General features: G+C 42.2%; 1 protein-coding gene across 4 annotated transcripts in view; it reads left to right on the top strand.

Annotated features, from left to right (window-relative positions):
* KIF5C (kinesin family member 5C) overlaps positions 1 to 17,697 on the top strand; it is a 164,811-nt gene that overhangs the window by 72,374 nt on the left and 74,740 nt on the right. For all 4 annotated transcript variants that reach the window (XM_090045797.1, XM_090045796.1, XM_090045799.1 and 1 more), the window contains exons 4-8: positions 252 to 356; positions 10,204 to 10,252; positions 10,639 to 10,694; positions 15,027 to 15,114; positions 17,358 to 17,482. In XM_090045797.1, the coding sequence (XP_089901923.1) occupies positions 252 to 356; positions 10,204 to 10,252; positions 10,639 to 10,694; positions 15,027 to 15,114; positions 17,358 to 17,482 (423 nt within the window). The remainder of the gene's footprint in view (positions 1 to 251; positions 357 to 10,203; positions 10,253 to 10,638; positions 10,695 to 15,026; positions 15,115 to 17,357; positions 17,483 to 17,697) is intronic.

Here is a 17,697-nt window from a genome sequence, read left to right as displayed (position 1 = left end):
GTCAGCAGGACAACATGATGCACACAATGCAAGGAGCTGCCAAAACATGTAGGTACTCTGTAGGGGGAAGAATGCTAACGTGTTGGGTGACTCTGCCACCTTTTGTGTGCATCTATACAAGGCAGATCTTTGGAGATCAGGGGATGGGTTCATAGGGGTCCACTAAGCAAAGATCTGTTTGTGAGAAGCTTTTTTCTACACTTGTGCATGAAATACCATTTCAATGTTACACTTTGTCTTTGTGTCTTTAGGGGAAGCTACATGACTCTCAGCTAATGGGCATCATTCCAAGAATTGCACATGACATCTTTGATCACATCTATTCCATGGATGAAAACCTGGAGTTTCACATAAAGGTAAATGCAGGATGACATCTTATGTAATGATTAAGAAGGAAGAAAACTAAGCTGGATGGTGAACTTTGGTCATGTTATAAAATGGGATGTTTCACCACAATATTTTTCAGAATCATAGATGATTCAAAGAACTATTAATTTTAATAAGGAGATATATAATTCAGGAATCAGATGTAACAATACCTGTTTCATTAGTCTAAGCTGAATATCCCTTTATTTTCTTTGTATATTTGCAGGTTTCTTTAATATTGTAATTCTCCATTTCTTTAATGCTTTCTTAATTCAAAGGGTAGGTCTTGACAAAAAGAAAGAGTACATTTTTAACTTGGGTTGGCCAGTGTGAGTCAGGTTAAAATAACAGCACAGACCAGTGCAGCTTGGACTGTGCATTAACTAACTTCTCGTATAGAGTTCCTACTCTGAAGTATACATTGGCTGTTATGATATAACCATTACCTCTGCATGTTCTCATAGTTGTGCAAGTGTAGCAAAACAGTTGTAATCTTAACCCTGTTTCAATCCAGGTTAAAGTTACAATGGTTTTGCTACATTTGTACCACAATGAGAGCTCACAGATGCAGTGGTACCATCATAATAACTTATACCAGTATTATTTACTACCAATAAAACTATTACATTTGTGCACATGCTTTTGTTTAGCAGCTCTAAGTAAAGTTGGTAACCCAACTGAAAATCCAAGTTTCCTTTTCTTCACTACTATTTTAAGCTGAAGTAGCCAACCTTATTTAAAGCACACTTATTTTCTCTATGATATATGTAGCAACTGCAGCTCAGCCCTTGTTATTAACTTGTATAGGGCATCACTGGTATGGATGGTGCTTTGAAAGAATTGCAATCTCTGCCTTGAGGAGGTGGGCCATGGCCTCCTCTGCATGTTAAATGCATCACATAATTGCTGGGTTAATCTCACAGTTAATTTAAACTGGCTACACAGTGCAGATTAATTGTTGTGCCTTAAAAAGGTTCAACCAGCTATGAAGTTATTGCTGGATAATGTGTAACTACTTTAAAGCTGATTTCTATCTAGCTCTAATTTGCATGTGCAGCACAGACATACCCTGCACAGCCAGGGCTGGGAGTCCCACAGTTGAGGGGACTCTCCCTCCCAGCAGTGCCCTGCAGCTGTGAAATCCTGGGTCCTGGTAGGACCCCATGACTCATGGGAGTCTTAGTCCTGGCAGTCAGGGGTTACTGCCACAGCTGTGAATCCTGTTAACTATGGGACTCAGCTGCAGGAGCCTGTTACTTGCAATCCTGTGCTCTCCCTCTACTGGGAATAAGACGTGATAGGACCCGATGCTGGATCCCATAGTCATGCTTCCTGCCATGCATGTGTGACATGGCTGGAGGCACAACTGTGTGGATGATGCATCAGATCCTGTCATGTCTTTGCCTGAATGTCTAAAGAGGCCCCATGTTACATAAGATGTGGTTTGTTGGGAAAAGAAGACTACCTCTAGTAATTGGAGAGGTGGCAGGAGAGAAGGCTTACTAAAGCTATGCAGTTAGTGGGAACATCTAGGTTGATATTAGTTCAATAACCTGTAGTACAAGAACACTTTTACTTTAGCTTCTGTGACCAGATAGTGCTCTCTTTAGAATGTGATTCATCTCTTTTCTAGACTCTCTGTTGCTGGAGGAAATGGTAACTTGTTACTTTGCTTGATTTGATCGAGATTTAAGAGCTTAGTGCATCACATTGGTTGGATTAAATAGAGCACTGTTGTGTATTCATTTGATAATCCTCAAACAGGCCTCTGAACCCATTACTATTGTGTAATTACCTTGGTTATATAACAGAATAACTTTATTAACCATATACAGTCTTGAGTTGCACGTAAGGAGCAAAATGCTGACAGAAGAAATAGCTTTATGCATGTAAAAGGATCAACTAACTACTGAAAAATGTTTTATTAGAGTAGAGGTGTTTGAGGTTTTAAAAACCTTTTGGATATATAATTTTCATCTAACCAGATTTTGCAGGAGATTTCCATTCTGATCATTCACATCAACTGTGTGATCTTTATGTGGTTACTGCTAATTTATAGCACCTAGATGGTAGCTAGGCTAGTACCTCATTGTGCCTGGCACTATACAAACTTATTAATGGCCTGTGTTTGCCCTGACAGAAGCCTTGGATGTGTTACTTAATAATTCACATACTGACATGCCTTAATTCTTTTCTGTAATCTCTCAGTAGTTGACATTTGTTACAGTGTAATGGAAGCAGACCCGATTAAATGGCATTGAATAAATGAGTCTGTTAATTATACAAGAGAGCTGTCATTTAGAGAGAGAAATTCTGGTATTGGGACAAAGAATCCATCAAACTCTCCTGCATTTTTTGCATAAAATCATTACTTTTCAAGTTTAATCAGTCTGACAGTGGTCTTCTCAGCTGTGATCTCATCATTGAAAACTATTTTATGTTTGAATTGTTGTGAAAACATTTCTACTAGGTGTTTTGAAACATGTATTTATTGGCTTTTTTATTATACAAAACCTCAATTTGTGATGCAAGCTACCTAGTAGTGCCAGTGACCAAATCTGTGATGGTTTTGTCCAAATGTACTAAAGTGATGGAGTGTCATCTCACTTGCCAGTCTCAAAAGGAAGATTAAGGTAGGTAGGTCAGTTTCCAAAGTTTGCTCCTGTTTCTGTCACTGATTTGCCATGTTACAGGAGTGAGTTAGTTAAGCTTTTGCACCTCAGATTCCCCAGTTCTAATATTTACCTTGTGGCAGTGCTGCTATGAGGATTCATTTATTAGCTTTAATGTCTGTAAAATGCTTTGAGATCTTTTCATTATAGAAGTTATACAACTGCAAATAATAGGGATTATTAACATATATATTGAATGTATGAATTCTTTGGGGCATGGGGCTCCCTTGCCTCTGAAAAGCACGGAGCTGGATTTATCTTTTATACTCAGGCAGAACTCCCATTGATTGCAGACTGAACAAGTGGATAATTGGACCCAGAGGGTTGAAAGTAGCTGTGTTTGTCTGAAGTCAAATGGAAGACAGGGTAGTTTTGCACCTTGTAGACTGATTTAATTAGAGATGTGTATTTTGTGTGAGCTTTCGTGAGATGGAAACAGCGTTTAACACCTGCGTAAACAGTATTTTTAGCTTGCTTGTAAACCTATTTATTTAAGTAACAGCCTCTTACTGAACTATGTGTAGATGTATGAGAAGCAAGTTTTGTATGTTAATAATTTTATTGGACCAGCTACGTAGTTGGGATTCATGCTAGATTGGCTTTTTTGGCACAAAATGCCCTTCCTCAGGTGCGGGAAAGAAACAAATAGAGTTTAAGCTAAATAACAGGGGGGACAGTTGTTTTGCTTAACTCTATTATGTAAATGAAAATAGTCACTTAAAAAGGGAGAAGAGGCCAATATACTTTTAGAGCAAAGTATAGTTAGCAGAAGTAGCTACAGATCAAGAGGCTGAAGCAGATAAAACCTAGTTATGTAAAAAAAAATAAGATCATTCAGAAGGGGAAAGGCTCATTATTACCTGTTGAGTACAAAGAGATTAGCAGAGGGAGCAGGTGAATTGTAATGAACCATAAAACCGTTATCTGCCTTTAGTCTTCAGTATTTAGTGCCCAATAAAGTTGCATGAGAGGCAAGGATTTTTGTGGTGATATCTTTTATAGGACCAACTGTGTTGTTGGGAGAGATGTTAGATAAGTTTTTGTGTGCAAAGTACCTTCAGGTCTGGGAAAAAAGCTGACACAGCTTGTGCTAAATAACACCTTTGTGTATAATTCCATATGTAAACGAAAAACGATCACTGAAAGAATTAGGAGAAGGCTGTAAAGAGCAAAGTTAGCTGGAGTGGCTTCTAAGCAAGAGAAGTGCAGTAAAATCGATAACCTAATTGTGGGAGGGCAAGACCATTTAGAAGGGAAAAGGGTTGATATTGCTTGTGCAGTGCAGCGGTTAGCAGAGGTAGCACGTAGATTGTAATGAGCCACAGCACAATTGTCTATGTTTAGTCCATAATTTTTAGTGTCCAGTAAGGTTATGAATATTTGATCCCAAATATCTTTTGAAGGTGTTTTATAGATTTCCCTTGAGCATAAGGATTGTGAAGTCAGAAAGTGAGTGATTATTCTATCAAAAGTATTTTCCTGCTGCTCTTTGTGTTTCTCTGTCCCGTACCTTGTTCTGGTCAGAATATTCATTTTGGTTCATAGCCTTGTTTAGTTTCACTCCCATAATTTCTCACAGGGTATTTGGTGCATTGGAGGAGATTATACTGTATTCTATGGTAGATGTGCATAGGAACTATAGATTCTGATGATTTTATTGTTGGGGATGTTGATTATGGTAGCAGTGGAGGTGTGCTGAGATGCAAACACTAGTAGGAGAACTCTCTTCTTTCCTGGACTTGAAGAAGGGCACTTTGTGCCTAAAAGCTTGTCTACCATCTCAAAGCTAGAGAATTGTTCCAATAAAAGATATCTCAAAAAAAATCCTTGCCTTGTATATTTCCTGGACTACAACTACAACAGCACTCTACATGCTACTATAGTAAGTTTATGCATTATTTGCTCCCTGAATAGTCTTTTGAAGATATTGTGTAGGTTTCTCTTGAGTACAAAGACTACAAGGTCAGAGATGGGGTGATTTGTCATTTGGTGATGACACAGTAGTATTTGGATGCAGCTTCGTTAATAAAATGTGGACTTGGAATTTGTCACAGGTATATGGATAAAATTCCTAAGAGTGAGTAAGGTGATGAAACTGCACCAGCTATGAATGATGGGTCTGAATATTGATAGTGTAGAGAGTGCACAAACTTTAAAAAGGCATTAGAAAAAAGAGAAGTTGGGCAACTTTTTGATGGCCTAGAATGACACTTTCTAATTTCTGTTAATATCAGAGATTTGTTTAATAATGCATGCAGTAGACTCCAAGATATAGGTTGGTTTCATTACATTGTGAAAGTCCTTCAATTAAAATAATCATTTACCCAATAACTAAGCTACTCTAACTGTGATGCCTGAATAGTTGATATTCCAAAAGAGATTTGAATTTAAAAATTAAAGAGATCTACAGTCTCTTTGGTGTGTAGGAAGAGACAACCATGAAGACCAATGAGCTACATTTTTATTGTCCATTCGGTTTTTAAAATGAATGGATGGCATAGCTTTTATTCACATACAAATGTAATGGAGAAAATATATACGGTCAGCCTATTTTAGCATATGATTATAAAGTGAGGCCTTAATGTAAATAGTAAGAAATTTGTCACCCATAAACCCGAATCATCAGTAGGGACCACTGCAAATCACACTGGAAGTTCAGTGCACGGCAGTTCCTTTAACCTTGCAGTTTCTTCTGCACACCTTCCCACCACTGATTGGCGGAGGAGCAATGACACTTGCCCCTGATTGGTGGGAAGGTGAAAACTGCGGCACATTTAAAATTGTGGTCTTTGCCTCCGGCCATCAGGACCAAGTGGTGAGTCTGAACGGACCCCTCTGCCAATCAATGGCAGGGCAGTGCATGGGGGAAACTGCAAGATTAAAGGAGTCACCACGCAGTGCACCTCTGGTACAAATTCCAGTGGTCCCTAATCATCAGCAATGTAATGCACATGGCACAGTTCTTAAAATAAAATAAAATGGCTTTTTACCCATACAGTACTAAATACTTACTAGACAAAACAGTCTGGTGCAAGTACAGGCAATCCTTGCCATTAGTGGGGGATACATTCCTGTGTACTGTTGACACAGTTCCCTTAACTTAAATGGGTTTCTGTTTGGTTTTACTGGGGCTGAATAACCCCTTTATTTGTTCAGTCTCTCCCATCTCTGCCCCCTTTTTTGTTACACAACATAATTTCTGTTCAGTACACTCTTCCTCTTGTCCTTGATTCAGGAAAGCACTTGGGTGTGTGCTTAACGTTACGTTTTGGCTTATCTCACATTGACTCATTAAATTCAATATACAAATAACACTAAGCTTGCTAAAGTATAATCTGCACTTAGTGATGGACATAGCGTACCTTTTATAAATATCCAAAAAGTACCTTATTGATAGGGCTGTGCGTAATTTCGGCAGCTGTTTCATTTTGGAGATGTTTCGGCACCCGAAACACTGAATCCAAAATGAAATGGAAGTCACTGAAACACCACCAAAATTAAATGAACCCATCCAAAATGTTTTGGAAATGTTTGGCAGCACCCTCTGGGAATAGTCTGGCAAAGCCCCTCAGCCCTCCTTTTAAAGTGCTGGGGCCAGGTGGGGGATGAGGCTGGGCAGGGCACCCATGCAGGCTTCTCTCACAGCTCCCCCCGCTGGGGCAAAGGCAGGCACAGCTGGAGGAGCTGTGAGAGAAGCCCTTATGGCTGTCCTGCCCAGCCCCATCCCTTGCCTGGCCCAGCCTCCCGGCACTTAAAAAAAAAAAAAAAAAGGCTGCACTCAGTGGGTGCAGCAGCAGTGATCGGGACCTCTGGGGGCTTGTGGCAGAGCCCCCCCATGCAGCATGGAGGAGTAGGGGGCAGCAGGGATCGTCCCCCTACCTGGCACCCGCGCAGCAGCTGTTGCATCACACAGTTGCAGCGTTGCTTGGCAGGGTACCGCGCACTGTCTGGGAGTTGGGGCAGCTCTGCCTGTCAGCTGGAGCCTAGCACCACTCAACCCCAGTGGCTCCAGCTCCCAGACAGCATGCGGCCCCCTGCCGAACTGCACTGCACCCATGCCATGGGAAAGCAGCTGCACGGGTGCCAGGCGGGGGGGAGGGGTGATCCCCATTGCCCTGTGATGCATGGGGGGGCTCTGCCACAAGTACTCGGAGGCCCTGATCGCCGTAACTACAGCCGGTGAGTGCAGGGCATTTAAAAAAAACATTTTTTTTTAAAGATTGAAGGAGCTGTGGGAGAACCTGCAGCTGTCCGGCAGTGCTTGCCTCTCCCCGGCCAATCCGAATCAGCACTGAAACGGCATCAAAACTCTGAAATGGATTCTGTCAAATTGAAACAGAACAGTGATCTGAAACACCGAAACAAGTCATTGTCCTCCAAAATGGCCGAATCCGAAACGAAACAGCCGTTTCACACAGCCCTACTTATTAGATATTCCATGGCATCATTAGAGCTTACTAAGATTCCACAGTTTGCTTTTTTTCACTCTAAATGTCTTGGAAAATTTGCGGTAAACAAAAGCAAAAGTGGATTTATTCATCTTACTTTGATGGGTCACTGAGAAGTTATTTTTCAATGAACAGTGGAAAAATCCATGTAATATGACATGTAAATAAGTTAAAATACAGATAGTTTCAACAGTAAGATAAAAATTGCATGCGGGAAACTGTTGGCTCTGGATTTAGAATCCAGATCCCTTGTTCAGGGCAGGGGACCCACCCTCAGACTGACCACAACCTTCCCATTTCATAATAGGCACATTTATTGATAGAATGATAACAGAAAAGAAACAATACAAACAATCAAACAATTCAGACATGTTCAAACAGACCAGACGTGTTCTTTGCAACTTTACCCCTCCGGTATACTGGGCAGTTGTCTCAATTGGGTGCTTGTGCCATTGTAGCACTACTAGTTCCCCTTTATCCTGCAAAAGGCTGGAGAAATGCCAAGGGTTAGGCCTTTCCCTACCTCCCTTGGAAACCAGACATGTCTGCACACAAAGGACCTGGTCTTCCTTGGGGAGCCTATCATTTTACTCTGTGTTCCTGATCTCTGCAAAAATTGTGGGAATTAATACAGCTACATTACATTACTATTACTACTGTCCAAGCTAAAATACATATTTAATACAAACAAAGCAAAAAAGAAAGAAAGAAAGAAAAAACAACCCAAAAGGATAACAACAAAACAAACAATCAATCCAGCCTTCCCAATCTTTGGTATGGCTGAGCTCTGGTGAGGCCTTGGAGATGCTCTGCATGATGCACCATTTCTTGTAGCTACTCTGCAGGTATTTTATAGCCTATCGAGAAGCTTTGCTTTACATTTCATAGTCTAGCACAGTTGACATCACAGTCACTTATAGCAATAGCATTTTATGAACACAGCCAAGCACAATCATTACACATAACACAGTCAAGCTTGATTCCTCTCTGTACCCAGCAAACTTCACAATACTTCAGCAGTGGTTCCTTCCTACCAAACACAAAGACAAAAAGGAGGGGCTTACCCCTCTCACTTGGTTTACATTTAGCTGGCACATTGTGGCTGGCTTTGCTTGGCCTGCAGCCATGCTAGTGCTCATCCAAAAATTTCCCCTCTTTGCATCTTGCAGAGGCTGCTTTTTCAACAGTGCTTTCCTCTCAAAGTGTCAGGTTCAAGGTGTATCTTGCCCCACACTAACTGTGGAGCAACATGCTACTGTTGGCTTATATTTAATTTTTTAAGTTTAGAGGGAGCCCAATGCAGAATTCATTTTTCATGTGCATTGGTCTCCCTCCAAACTTAAAAAATGAAATATATGACTAGAAGATGCATGCTGGAGATGTGATGCGTTGAAGACAATGCTTGGTCACATATTTTGGTCACATCCTCTTACCAGTTTTGGTTTGGAAAGAAATTATAAATAGAATTAACATGGTTTTGAACACAGCACTGATACCTTTGACAAATACATGGGCTCTTGGGTGTGTATACCTCAGGAATCCAGACTGAATCTGGCCTACATTGCAATTTTTCAGTGGGCCTTATTAGTGATATTCAGTATTATATTACTGCATTGGAAAAGTTGAGCATCTCCAAAGCTTGAAATCTGGTACAATGAGATGGTGCAGCTGGCATCCACGGAGAGAGTCATGTTTATCAGGTTTAACTGCTTCAGAAAGTTTGGTGCAGCTTGAAAAGAGTTCTTCGAATATTTTTGTCATGGGTGACTGGTGCCCCTTGAGTCAGGGGGGGCACCAATCAGCAGGGGGGTCCCCTGGTGTCCAAGGGGGTCCCCCAGCGGCTGATTAGGCTGTCTAGGGTCAGGGTGGGGGCGGGTCCACCATCAGTGAGCCTCTGATCTCACTAAAAAGCGGCTGGTGCTTGCGGGGGGGGGGCCACCGGCACTACCGCCTGCCCCCTGCCCACAGCCTAAACACGGAGCATGGCCTGACAGGAGGCGCACCAGCACTCTCAGAGGATGCACATGCACCTCCGTGCACTCCCTATGCATCACTACTAATTTTGGTAACTACGTTATTACTCCTTGCCCACTTTTTTAAAAAGTTTTCTAACCCTCCCTCGTACCTCCTTTTTTTTCTCCCCCTTTTCTCCTTTATTACTTGTTTGTGACAGATATGTTCATAGTTCAAGTAGACATGTATAGTTGATATAATAGTTCTGATTTTTGTGTTGCATTTAAAAAGCTATAACATCATTTAAAAATTGCATGTGGGAACTTAGAATTGATGGACATCTTGGATTGTTATACACATGCTCCGGAACTGTGGGGGGGAGCTTTAATTAGAACAGCTCCCAGAGCCATCTAATTAATTAAAGCACCTGGAGTATCTCATCTATCAGCATCCCTGTGCTGAAAAATGGCAGTAGAGCACTTTAGCTAAAGCTTGTCAAATGCCCCCGCTGCCATTTTTCAGCACAGGGACGCTGATACACGAGACTTGGAGTAATTACCATGCTTCAGTAGACTCAATTAATTGAGTGTGCTCTAACACACTGTAATTACAGTGCATCGGCGCAGCCTTGCTGCTTATGTATAGGCACCCCTTATTTGGGTCCCTTGTCTTCTTCCATTTTTAAAGATTTGAAACTTCAGCTGAAAATGTTTTTAAATTATGAGACTGTAAATCTGAAATGATTCATATTTTTTTTGAACCAGGTTTCCTACTTTGAAATTTACCTGGACAAAATAAGGGACTTGCTTGATGGTAAGTGGCATTAGTTTCTTTACCTACTGGCTTGGGGTGATACTGAGGTTGGTGAGATTGTGAGGCTTTAGTTTGTTTGCAGTTGATTCATTGCTGTCATATTTAAGAGGTTGAATTAAATTTAAGATACCTGACTGAATTTTCTGCTTTAGATTTTCTGTGCTTTAAAGTTATATGAACGTATGGATTTTCCTTATGGTATTGGGGGAGACGTTTAAAGTTATATCATCCATTAAGTTCAGTTAATTGAAGAATGGGAAAGACCCCACTTAATGTTAAATTTTGTAATTGAGTTAGAGTCTATTCAAATTATTCCATGGGCATTTGCACAAGTGATATGAGCATTTTACTGATAACAATTCTAATGCATGCAATTTCTCTTCTAGTGTCAAAGACAAATCTGGCTGTACATGAAGATAAAAACAGAGTTCCATATGTAAAGGTATAAGGAAAAATTCAAGATATTTTGGTTCAGGTCTTCCCCTTACATTCTTAAACCAGCTTCTGCTTTTACTAATATGCATTTCCTTAACTTATATTCAGTGTGTGTGGGTGAGAGGGATTGGATTAGACAAAGTCATAAAGAACAGTCCACTGGGACCTATTAAATAGATATTAACCACTGATGGTTGATGCCAGGGAAGATGTGACTGGTGGTGGACTACTGTAGACATTAGCTCTGTGTGAATAGTCTATTTGGATTTGGCTGATTCAGAGGACAGTGATTCCAATCAGAGATTCAGATCACTGTCCTGAATCAGTTCGTCTGAATCAACTTTGAAAGATTCGGCACTGGTTCAGAGAGATTCGGTGATTCGGATTGGCTGGAGAGAGGCAGGCACAGCCGGGCAGCTCCTCTGGCTGTTCCCACCTCTCTCTGGATGGGAGGAGCCATGGGAAAAGCCACCATGGCTGTCCTGCCCGTGTCTCCCCCCCCCCCAGCCTGGTCCTGGTACTCACTGGCTGCAGCAGGGGCTGTGGGGCCTCCTGGCAGAGCTCCCCCACGTAGCCACTGCTCCCTGCTCACCCCCCTGCCTGGCTCCGCCCTTGATGGCCTCCCCACCCAGCCCCAGCAGTCCAGAAAATAACACCCCCCATAAAACCCTGCATTCACGGGCAGTAGCAGCAGCTGTAGGGGCCCTGAGGTCATGTGGCAGAGCCCCCTCCCCCCCAGCCTCTACTGCCTGATTTGCACCCCCCCCCCCCCAGTTCCAACCCTGATGGCTGCCCCATCCAGCCCCAGCCTCCTGGTAATTTAAAAAAAAATAAAATAAAAGCCCTGCACTCACTGGTTCTGTCACCAGGGATCAGGGCCTCTGGGGGCTCATGGCAGAGCCTCCCCATGCAATGCAGAGAAGTAGGGAGCAGCAGGGATTGCGCCACCTGCCTGGCATCCACGCTGCAGCTGCCCCATGACATGGGAGCAGTGTGGCTTGGCAGGGCACTGCACACTGTCTGGTAGCTGGGGCTGAGGCGTGCTGGGCTCTGGCTGACAAGTGGAGCTGCCTCAGCTCCCAGACAGTGTTCAGAGCCCGGCTGACTTGTGCTGCACCTGTGTCATGTGGCAGCTGCCATGTGGGTGCCAGGCAAGGGTGGGGTGATCCTCACTGCCCGCCATTGCCTCGTGCTGTGCAGGGGGGCTCTGCCACGAGCGCCCAGGGGTCCCAATCATTGCTGCCAGAGCTGGTGAGTGTGGGACTTTTTTTTAAGTGCTGGGAGGCTGGGGCCAGGCGGGGGATGGGGCTGGGCAGGGCAGCCATGGAGCTTCTCCCGTGGCTCCTCCAGCTGTGCCTGCCTCTGCCTCAGCCAGGGGAGCCATGGGGGCTATGCCCTGCTGCTGCTTGCCCAGCCAGCACAGGGGGAAGGGAGGTGTGCTATGCAGGCGTAGCTTGCTCCAGGCGGCAGCAGAGCATAGCCCCCACTGCTGTGCCTGCATCAGTACTGCTGTCTCTTGCCAGCCGGCGTGGAAGGATGTGGAATGCTGGTGTGGCAGTGCTGGGGGTGAGGGCTAGGCCCTGCTGCTGCTTGCCCCCTTCCACCTGGAGCAAGTCGTTCCTGCATCCCATGCCCCACCCACTCCCCTCCCTGAGTAATGCACCCCCTGCCCCAGGTGGGCAGCTTGCTCCAGCCCAATCCCTCCCTTCCCCACACCTCTTCCCTCCCTCCTCCCCCAACAGACTTACCAGCTGGAGGCAGCTGTGTCAGCTGCCTGTTTAGTCTATGGCCAAATCTCTGAATTGGCTGAATCTTTTCTGATGCTTTTCCGAAATGATTCTGATGCTTCAAATTGATTTGGAGCTTTTACTTGGTCTCCTGATTCAATTTGGATTTGGAAATTAGGTCTCTGAATTGGGCCAAATTTCCTCTGAATCTAATCGGCTACCAAAGCTTCACACAGCCCTAGTAGACATGCTGTGTCCGTGTACTCCCTTTCTAAGATGGGGTAGAATGGACCCTTGGCCTTACCTAGTATGGCATATCTTAGGATGTTATGTTCTTATAGAAAGAGAGTTGTACATATTTAGAATATACTTAGAATTTTGTAGATCAGTAGTGCTCAATGTTTTGGCCCAGTGGGCCAAATGAGTGGTGCAGGGCTGGTCTGTGGGTTGATTTGGACAGTGCATTCCTGGATCTGGACCACACTGCCTTCATCAGCTTCCATGTTATGGGTTTGGGGACCTGGGAATCTGTGCTGCCTTCATGCAGTCCTGCCTGCTGGGATCAGGCTCTGGGGCTCTGTACTGCCTCCACCTGGCCCTGCATGCCCAACCTAGCACAGAGGGATATGTGGGAAGCCCAATGAGCTGGATGACAAGGCACTGGAGGCCAGATTTAGCCAATTAATCAGGGGTTGAGCACTCCTGTTGTAGGTAGCTTTGAGAGAAGAAATATGTGAAGGAATTAGATGAGGCTGTTCTTATGTATTTTGGTAGCCAAGGCAGATTGAAGTTTTGGTTAAGTGGGTACAGGTTTTTTTTCATGATAATCCTTGTATTTAAACAGTTTCCTGAAACATTCATGAGCTTGATTCTTTTATTCTCTTTGCTTCACTTTCCTGCTTTTTAAAAGCTTATAGTTGCAATGAAAGTTAAACATTTATATGAATATTTAATAATGAACATGAACAAAAATATATAATTCCTCATCATTAATATTCAGTGGCATAGATGCTATAATTTATTTGACCTGATAGTTTTCCAACCAAGCTAATGTTGTCACGGAGAATTTGCATAAATTGTTGCTTTACAGCTTTTTGCTCCTTTTTTTAGACTTTATATAACTAAATAGAAATTTCTGATGAAAAGGGGAACATATTGTACGATTCTTTTCCTCCTCCTCTTTTGAGGTGGGGGAGGAGCAGGCAAAATAATTTCATAGGAATTACTGTATTTTTGTAGAAGGAAGAACAGTTTCCTCCTACCCTTTAAGTTGAGAATGAGAAAATAATTATGGCCCTGGGGACTAATATGAGTTAGTGGCTCATACGGATATTGTTTGATTCTGCAGTGTCCTGATTATATGAAATTTCCTTATTATAAGTATTCTGATTATATTGGCCCTTTACTCCTATGGGAGAATAATTTTCTCTAAAGTTATGCCACAAAAATCTCACTGAAGTCAACAGGTATGGAATTCTGCTTCCCTTTGTCAAACTTAACATGGTTTTCTAGCAGTCTAGAGCTATTTTTGGCCCTACCTTTATGCTGAGGATGTGTAAAAATGTACATATAGACTGATTATGTGTAGAAGAGCTATACATTGGTTGGATATATGGGCACGTCCTGAAAGGGGTGTGGAGAGAAGGGCACTCAAGTTTTAGCCCCCAACTGGTTAATGGTTATGGCACTCACCTAGGAAGCTGGAAACATTGGTTCTAAATCCCCAATGCCCAGAGGGGGTTTGAACCTCCATTTTTCTGCTTTTTCCATTATAGTGCTCAACCACCATGCCACAAGTCAGGTGGTTACATTTAAAAGTCATTGGATAAAATGGATGGAGAACAGTACAGTAAGGAGGTTTCTGCTCCCCCTTGGCCTCAAGAGCTACAGCCTGAGCAAGAACCAAGGGTCATCTCCATTTAAGGTAGTGGCCACTGCATTGAGCAGTAAGCACCCACCAGGTTGTTCATCCACCTGCCCCACAAATCTCCTTCTCATGGCTGTCAAAGGGGACAGCTTGCAAAGAGCTTAAACCATGGCAGGCATGGTAGGTAGAGAGCACTGCTGGGAAGCCAGAGGGATGGTCTGGGAGAAGACAGGACTTAGAACCAAAGTCTCCAGCTTCCTTGGCAAGAGCCCTAGCCACTCAGCTTTTGGGGCTAGAACATGGTGAAGTTGTCCTTCTCCTCCTCCTCCAGCATCTAATACCTGCTAGTTAGGGGTTTCTGGTTAGCTACGTTTCTGTGGCATACAGGCAGTTAGTTATATGTCCAGATTTGGGCGCACATACATAGCCTGTAGCTGTCCGGCCAGCCTACTGAACATGTTTGATCCATGTGGACAGGCTTATGCATTCACACTGCAGGGGTATTAGAATTGCTACCTGCACGTAAGTGCCAAAACCACCATTTATGTACCTAGAAAATTGCCATAGATACACAAAAAGAACTAGAATTCTACCTGAGGAGTGCAGAATTTGGCTCATTAACTTTTGAATGATCATATTAGCTATTAGTGGGGAAGTTTCTTTTTGTCTATTCTGATGGATATTTTTCTTTGCATCTTTTCAGTGTGTTTTCTCAGCTTCTAAATACTGAATTTTATGTTTCTAGGGTTGTACAGAGAGGTTTGTCTCTAGTCCTGAAGAAGTCTTGGATGTTATTGATGAAGGAAAAGCCAACCGCCATGTAGCTGTTACAAGTAAGTGATGTCCATCAAGTGGGTTTAAAACAAATGGACAAAAAAAGCTAACCGCACCAAAAACAAAACCAACAACAAAACCCTCAAACTCAATAACCAACTAACACATCAACAGACAAACAAAAAAATCCCCACCCCAAAACCCTGATCCTATATTTGAGTTCTGAAGACTCAGGAATAAGGTCAGAATTTACCAAACACCAAGCACAGGCTCAAATTTGAGCATGTGGTATAGCTCCAGTGATTTAGATACCACACTTGATAAACACTGATTTTCTGATGGTGATCACTGAGGCCTGAGAGATCTTTTTATATTGGCCTAATAAATTATACCTGTAGATAGTTAAAAAGGAGATATAAAAACAAATGTACGCGAAGGTGCAATCTAGTGCCAAATTTGAATGATAGAAAACTCCCATTGACTTTGGGGAAACAGATTTGGGCCTTATTTCAGTGTACTTACACCAGGTATAGTAGGGTTGATACAGACATTTGCTGCACCTGGTCAGTGTCAGAGAGTAGGAAGAATGCAGCCCCAGGGCTGGGGCAAGTTGCAGGGCTTTGGGGCTGCTCTTTGAATGTGTCCACGTATTCGATAGATTGAGCTAACCCATTTTGGATCTGTGTTTGTTCAATGTCTAGGTGAACCAGGGGAGATTAGGCCCGCTATTTTTGGCCCAATTTAAACCTCTTGAATGTCTTCACAAGATCAGCATTTAGATCAATCTAACCCTAGTTAGATCAAATGTAATGTCTGCACATACCCCTCTACGACAAATAAACTTGGTCAGATTATGACCATTATTAGTGGTAAGGTGCTCTTTGACTTGAAAGGTATAAAAAAAAAAGAAGTAAAAATGGCTTTTGATATAGTTTTTACAAAATGTCAAGAATATTTTTAAATAATTGATTTGGAACTTGCTTAACCTGGAATCTTTGCAATATTTCTTTAAGAAGCCAATAGTTAGAGTGAAGTTTTGTGGGGAAAAATGTCAAGCTAGTGTTTTGTTTTGTTTTTTGGGTTTTTTTAAAGTCTCTTGTTAATTGCCCTTGTATGTGATGCTGTCTGTTGCTGTGAAAACAGTTTCTTACAACACTGTTGATGGTTTCATTTATGATACATATCTGTTCAACAAAATGAACTATGGATTCTGTAAAGTTACACAGAATAAATATAGTAAGCTTTTGGTCAAATAATAGGACATTACTTAATAAAATGTAAGTCACGCCATGTAAGTCACTCCAAAGATTTATTTAAAAAACCTAGACACTCAGCACTGCCTGGGGCAGACCACAGCTCAGGGTGGCTGCACGATGTGGTGCAGCAGGGGAGCCCAAGGCCAGAGAGCTGCAGGTGAGGCCAGGGCACCTCAATGCATGTTGCAGCAGGGGGCGGTAGGGGGAGGAAGAGGAGGGGCTTAGTGGCTTGCACTGGTGTGGTCTGTGAAGTGTGCGGTCTGCCTTGGTACAACCCACCAAGCGTGCACCCCCCAGCCACTTAGAAGTTAGACGACCCTGGTATAGACATTTGAGCACTTTTATTCCTGGTTTTCTCATTTTGGCATACAAGCAGTAATAATAACTTAAGCATTCTTGCACATAACTCAAGTGTATTTTTTCAGGATTATGTTTACTGTAAATCAAGTCAAACGGACACACCTCAACTCAGATGTCTTATCACTCAAGCACTCTCAAGACTCAATAGCTCAACAAATTTCCTTATTCCAGTATGCTGCTGTTATTTCTTGTTGCATTTTTATTTTTTAGAAATGTATATTCTACCTTTTATGTGTGCAGGTGTACCAACAAAGTAGGAGAATGTCTGTTTTTCTACTAAAGCACTTGGGTTTTCATTAACTTTTTTCATGAAGTTATGTTAATTTTTTTTTTTATTTTAGCCCCCCAGTTTTTTGTTTTCATATAATATTTAATGGTGTTAATTATTTAATGGAAAAATTAGGTACTTATTTTTTTCAAGGTCATGTCATTTGTCATGAAGCTGGTTAAATTTCAGGTCAGGTTGGGAGAAAATAAATGGTCACTCTATATTTCATAAATGTTGAACTGTACTCTTGTGGAGAGACTATGCTTCAAGATGGTGTCCAAAATGTATATGGATTACTTTGTGAAGTTTACCTGTTGATCCTAAACTATGACAACATCAGATATGTTGGCATATCTTAAAACTTTCTGAAAAGGGTAGTATTAAGCAAAAATCTTTAAAAAATATTGTTTCTCTATAGATATGAATGAACACAGCTCTAGAAGCCACAGCATCTTCCTAATTAATATTAAACAAGAAAACGTAGAAACTGAAAAAAAACTCAGTGGAAAGCTTTATCTGGTGGATTTGGCTGGAAGTGAGAAGGTAATGAACATATTTTTTATCAGTAATTTTTACCTTGCTTAGAAGCATTCTTGGAACTCCTAAACTGAGTGGGTATTGGTGCAACTTAAATCTGTAGACTTGGGGGATAAAACTTCTGTAACTAATGCAGCCTACCTTTAGCACTATCAAAAACTGTATCCAGATTAAGCATAGGTGATAGTTGGATGTTAGGAGGTGGAGAAAAAGAGCAGACC

The sequence above is a fragment of the Crocodylus siamensis genome, chromosome 4, assembly GCF_052110815.1.
Source record: "Crocodylus siamensis isolate JL-2025a chromosome 4, ASM5211081v1, whole genome shotgun sequence".
In the NCBI taxonomy this organism is placed as follows: domain Eukaryota; kingdom Metazoa; phylum Chordata; order Crocodylia; family Crocodylidae; genus Crocodylus; species Crocodylus siamensis.
Note: the sequence above shows the minus strand (reverse complement) of the source record. Positions and strands in the feature narration are given on the sequence as shown.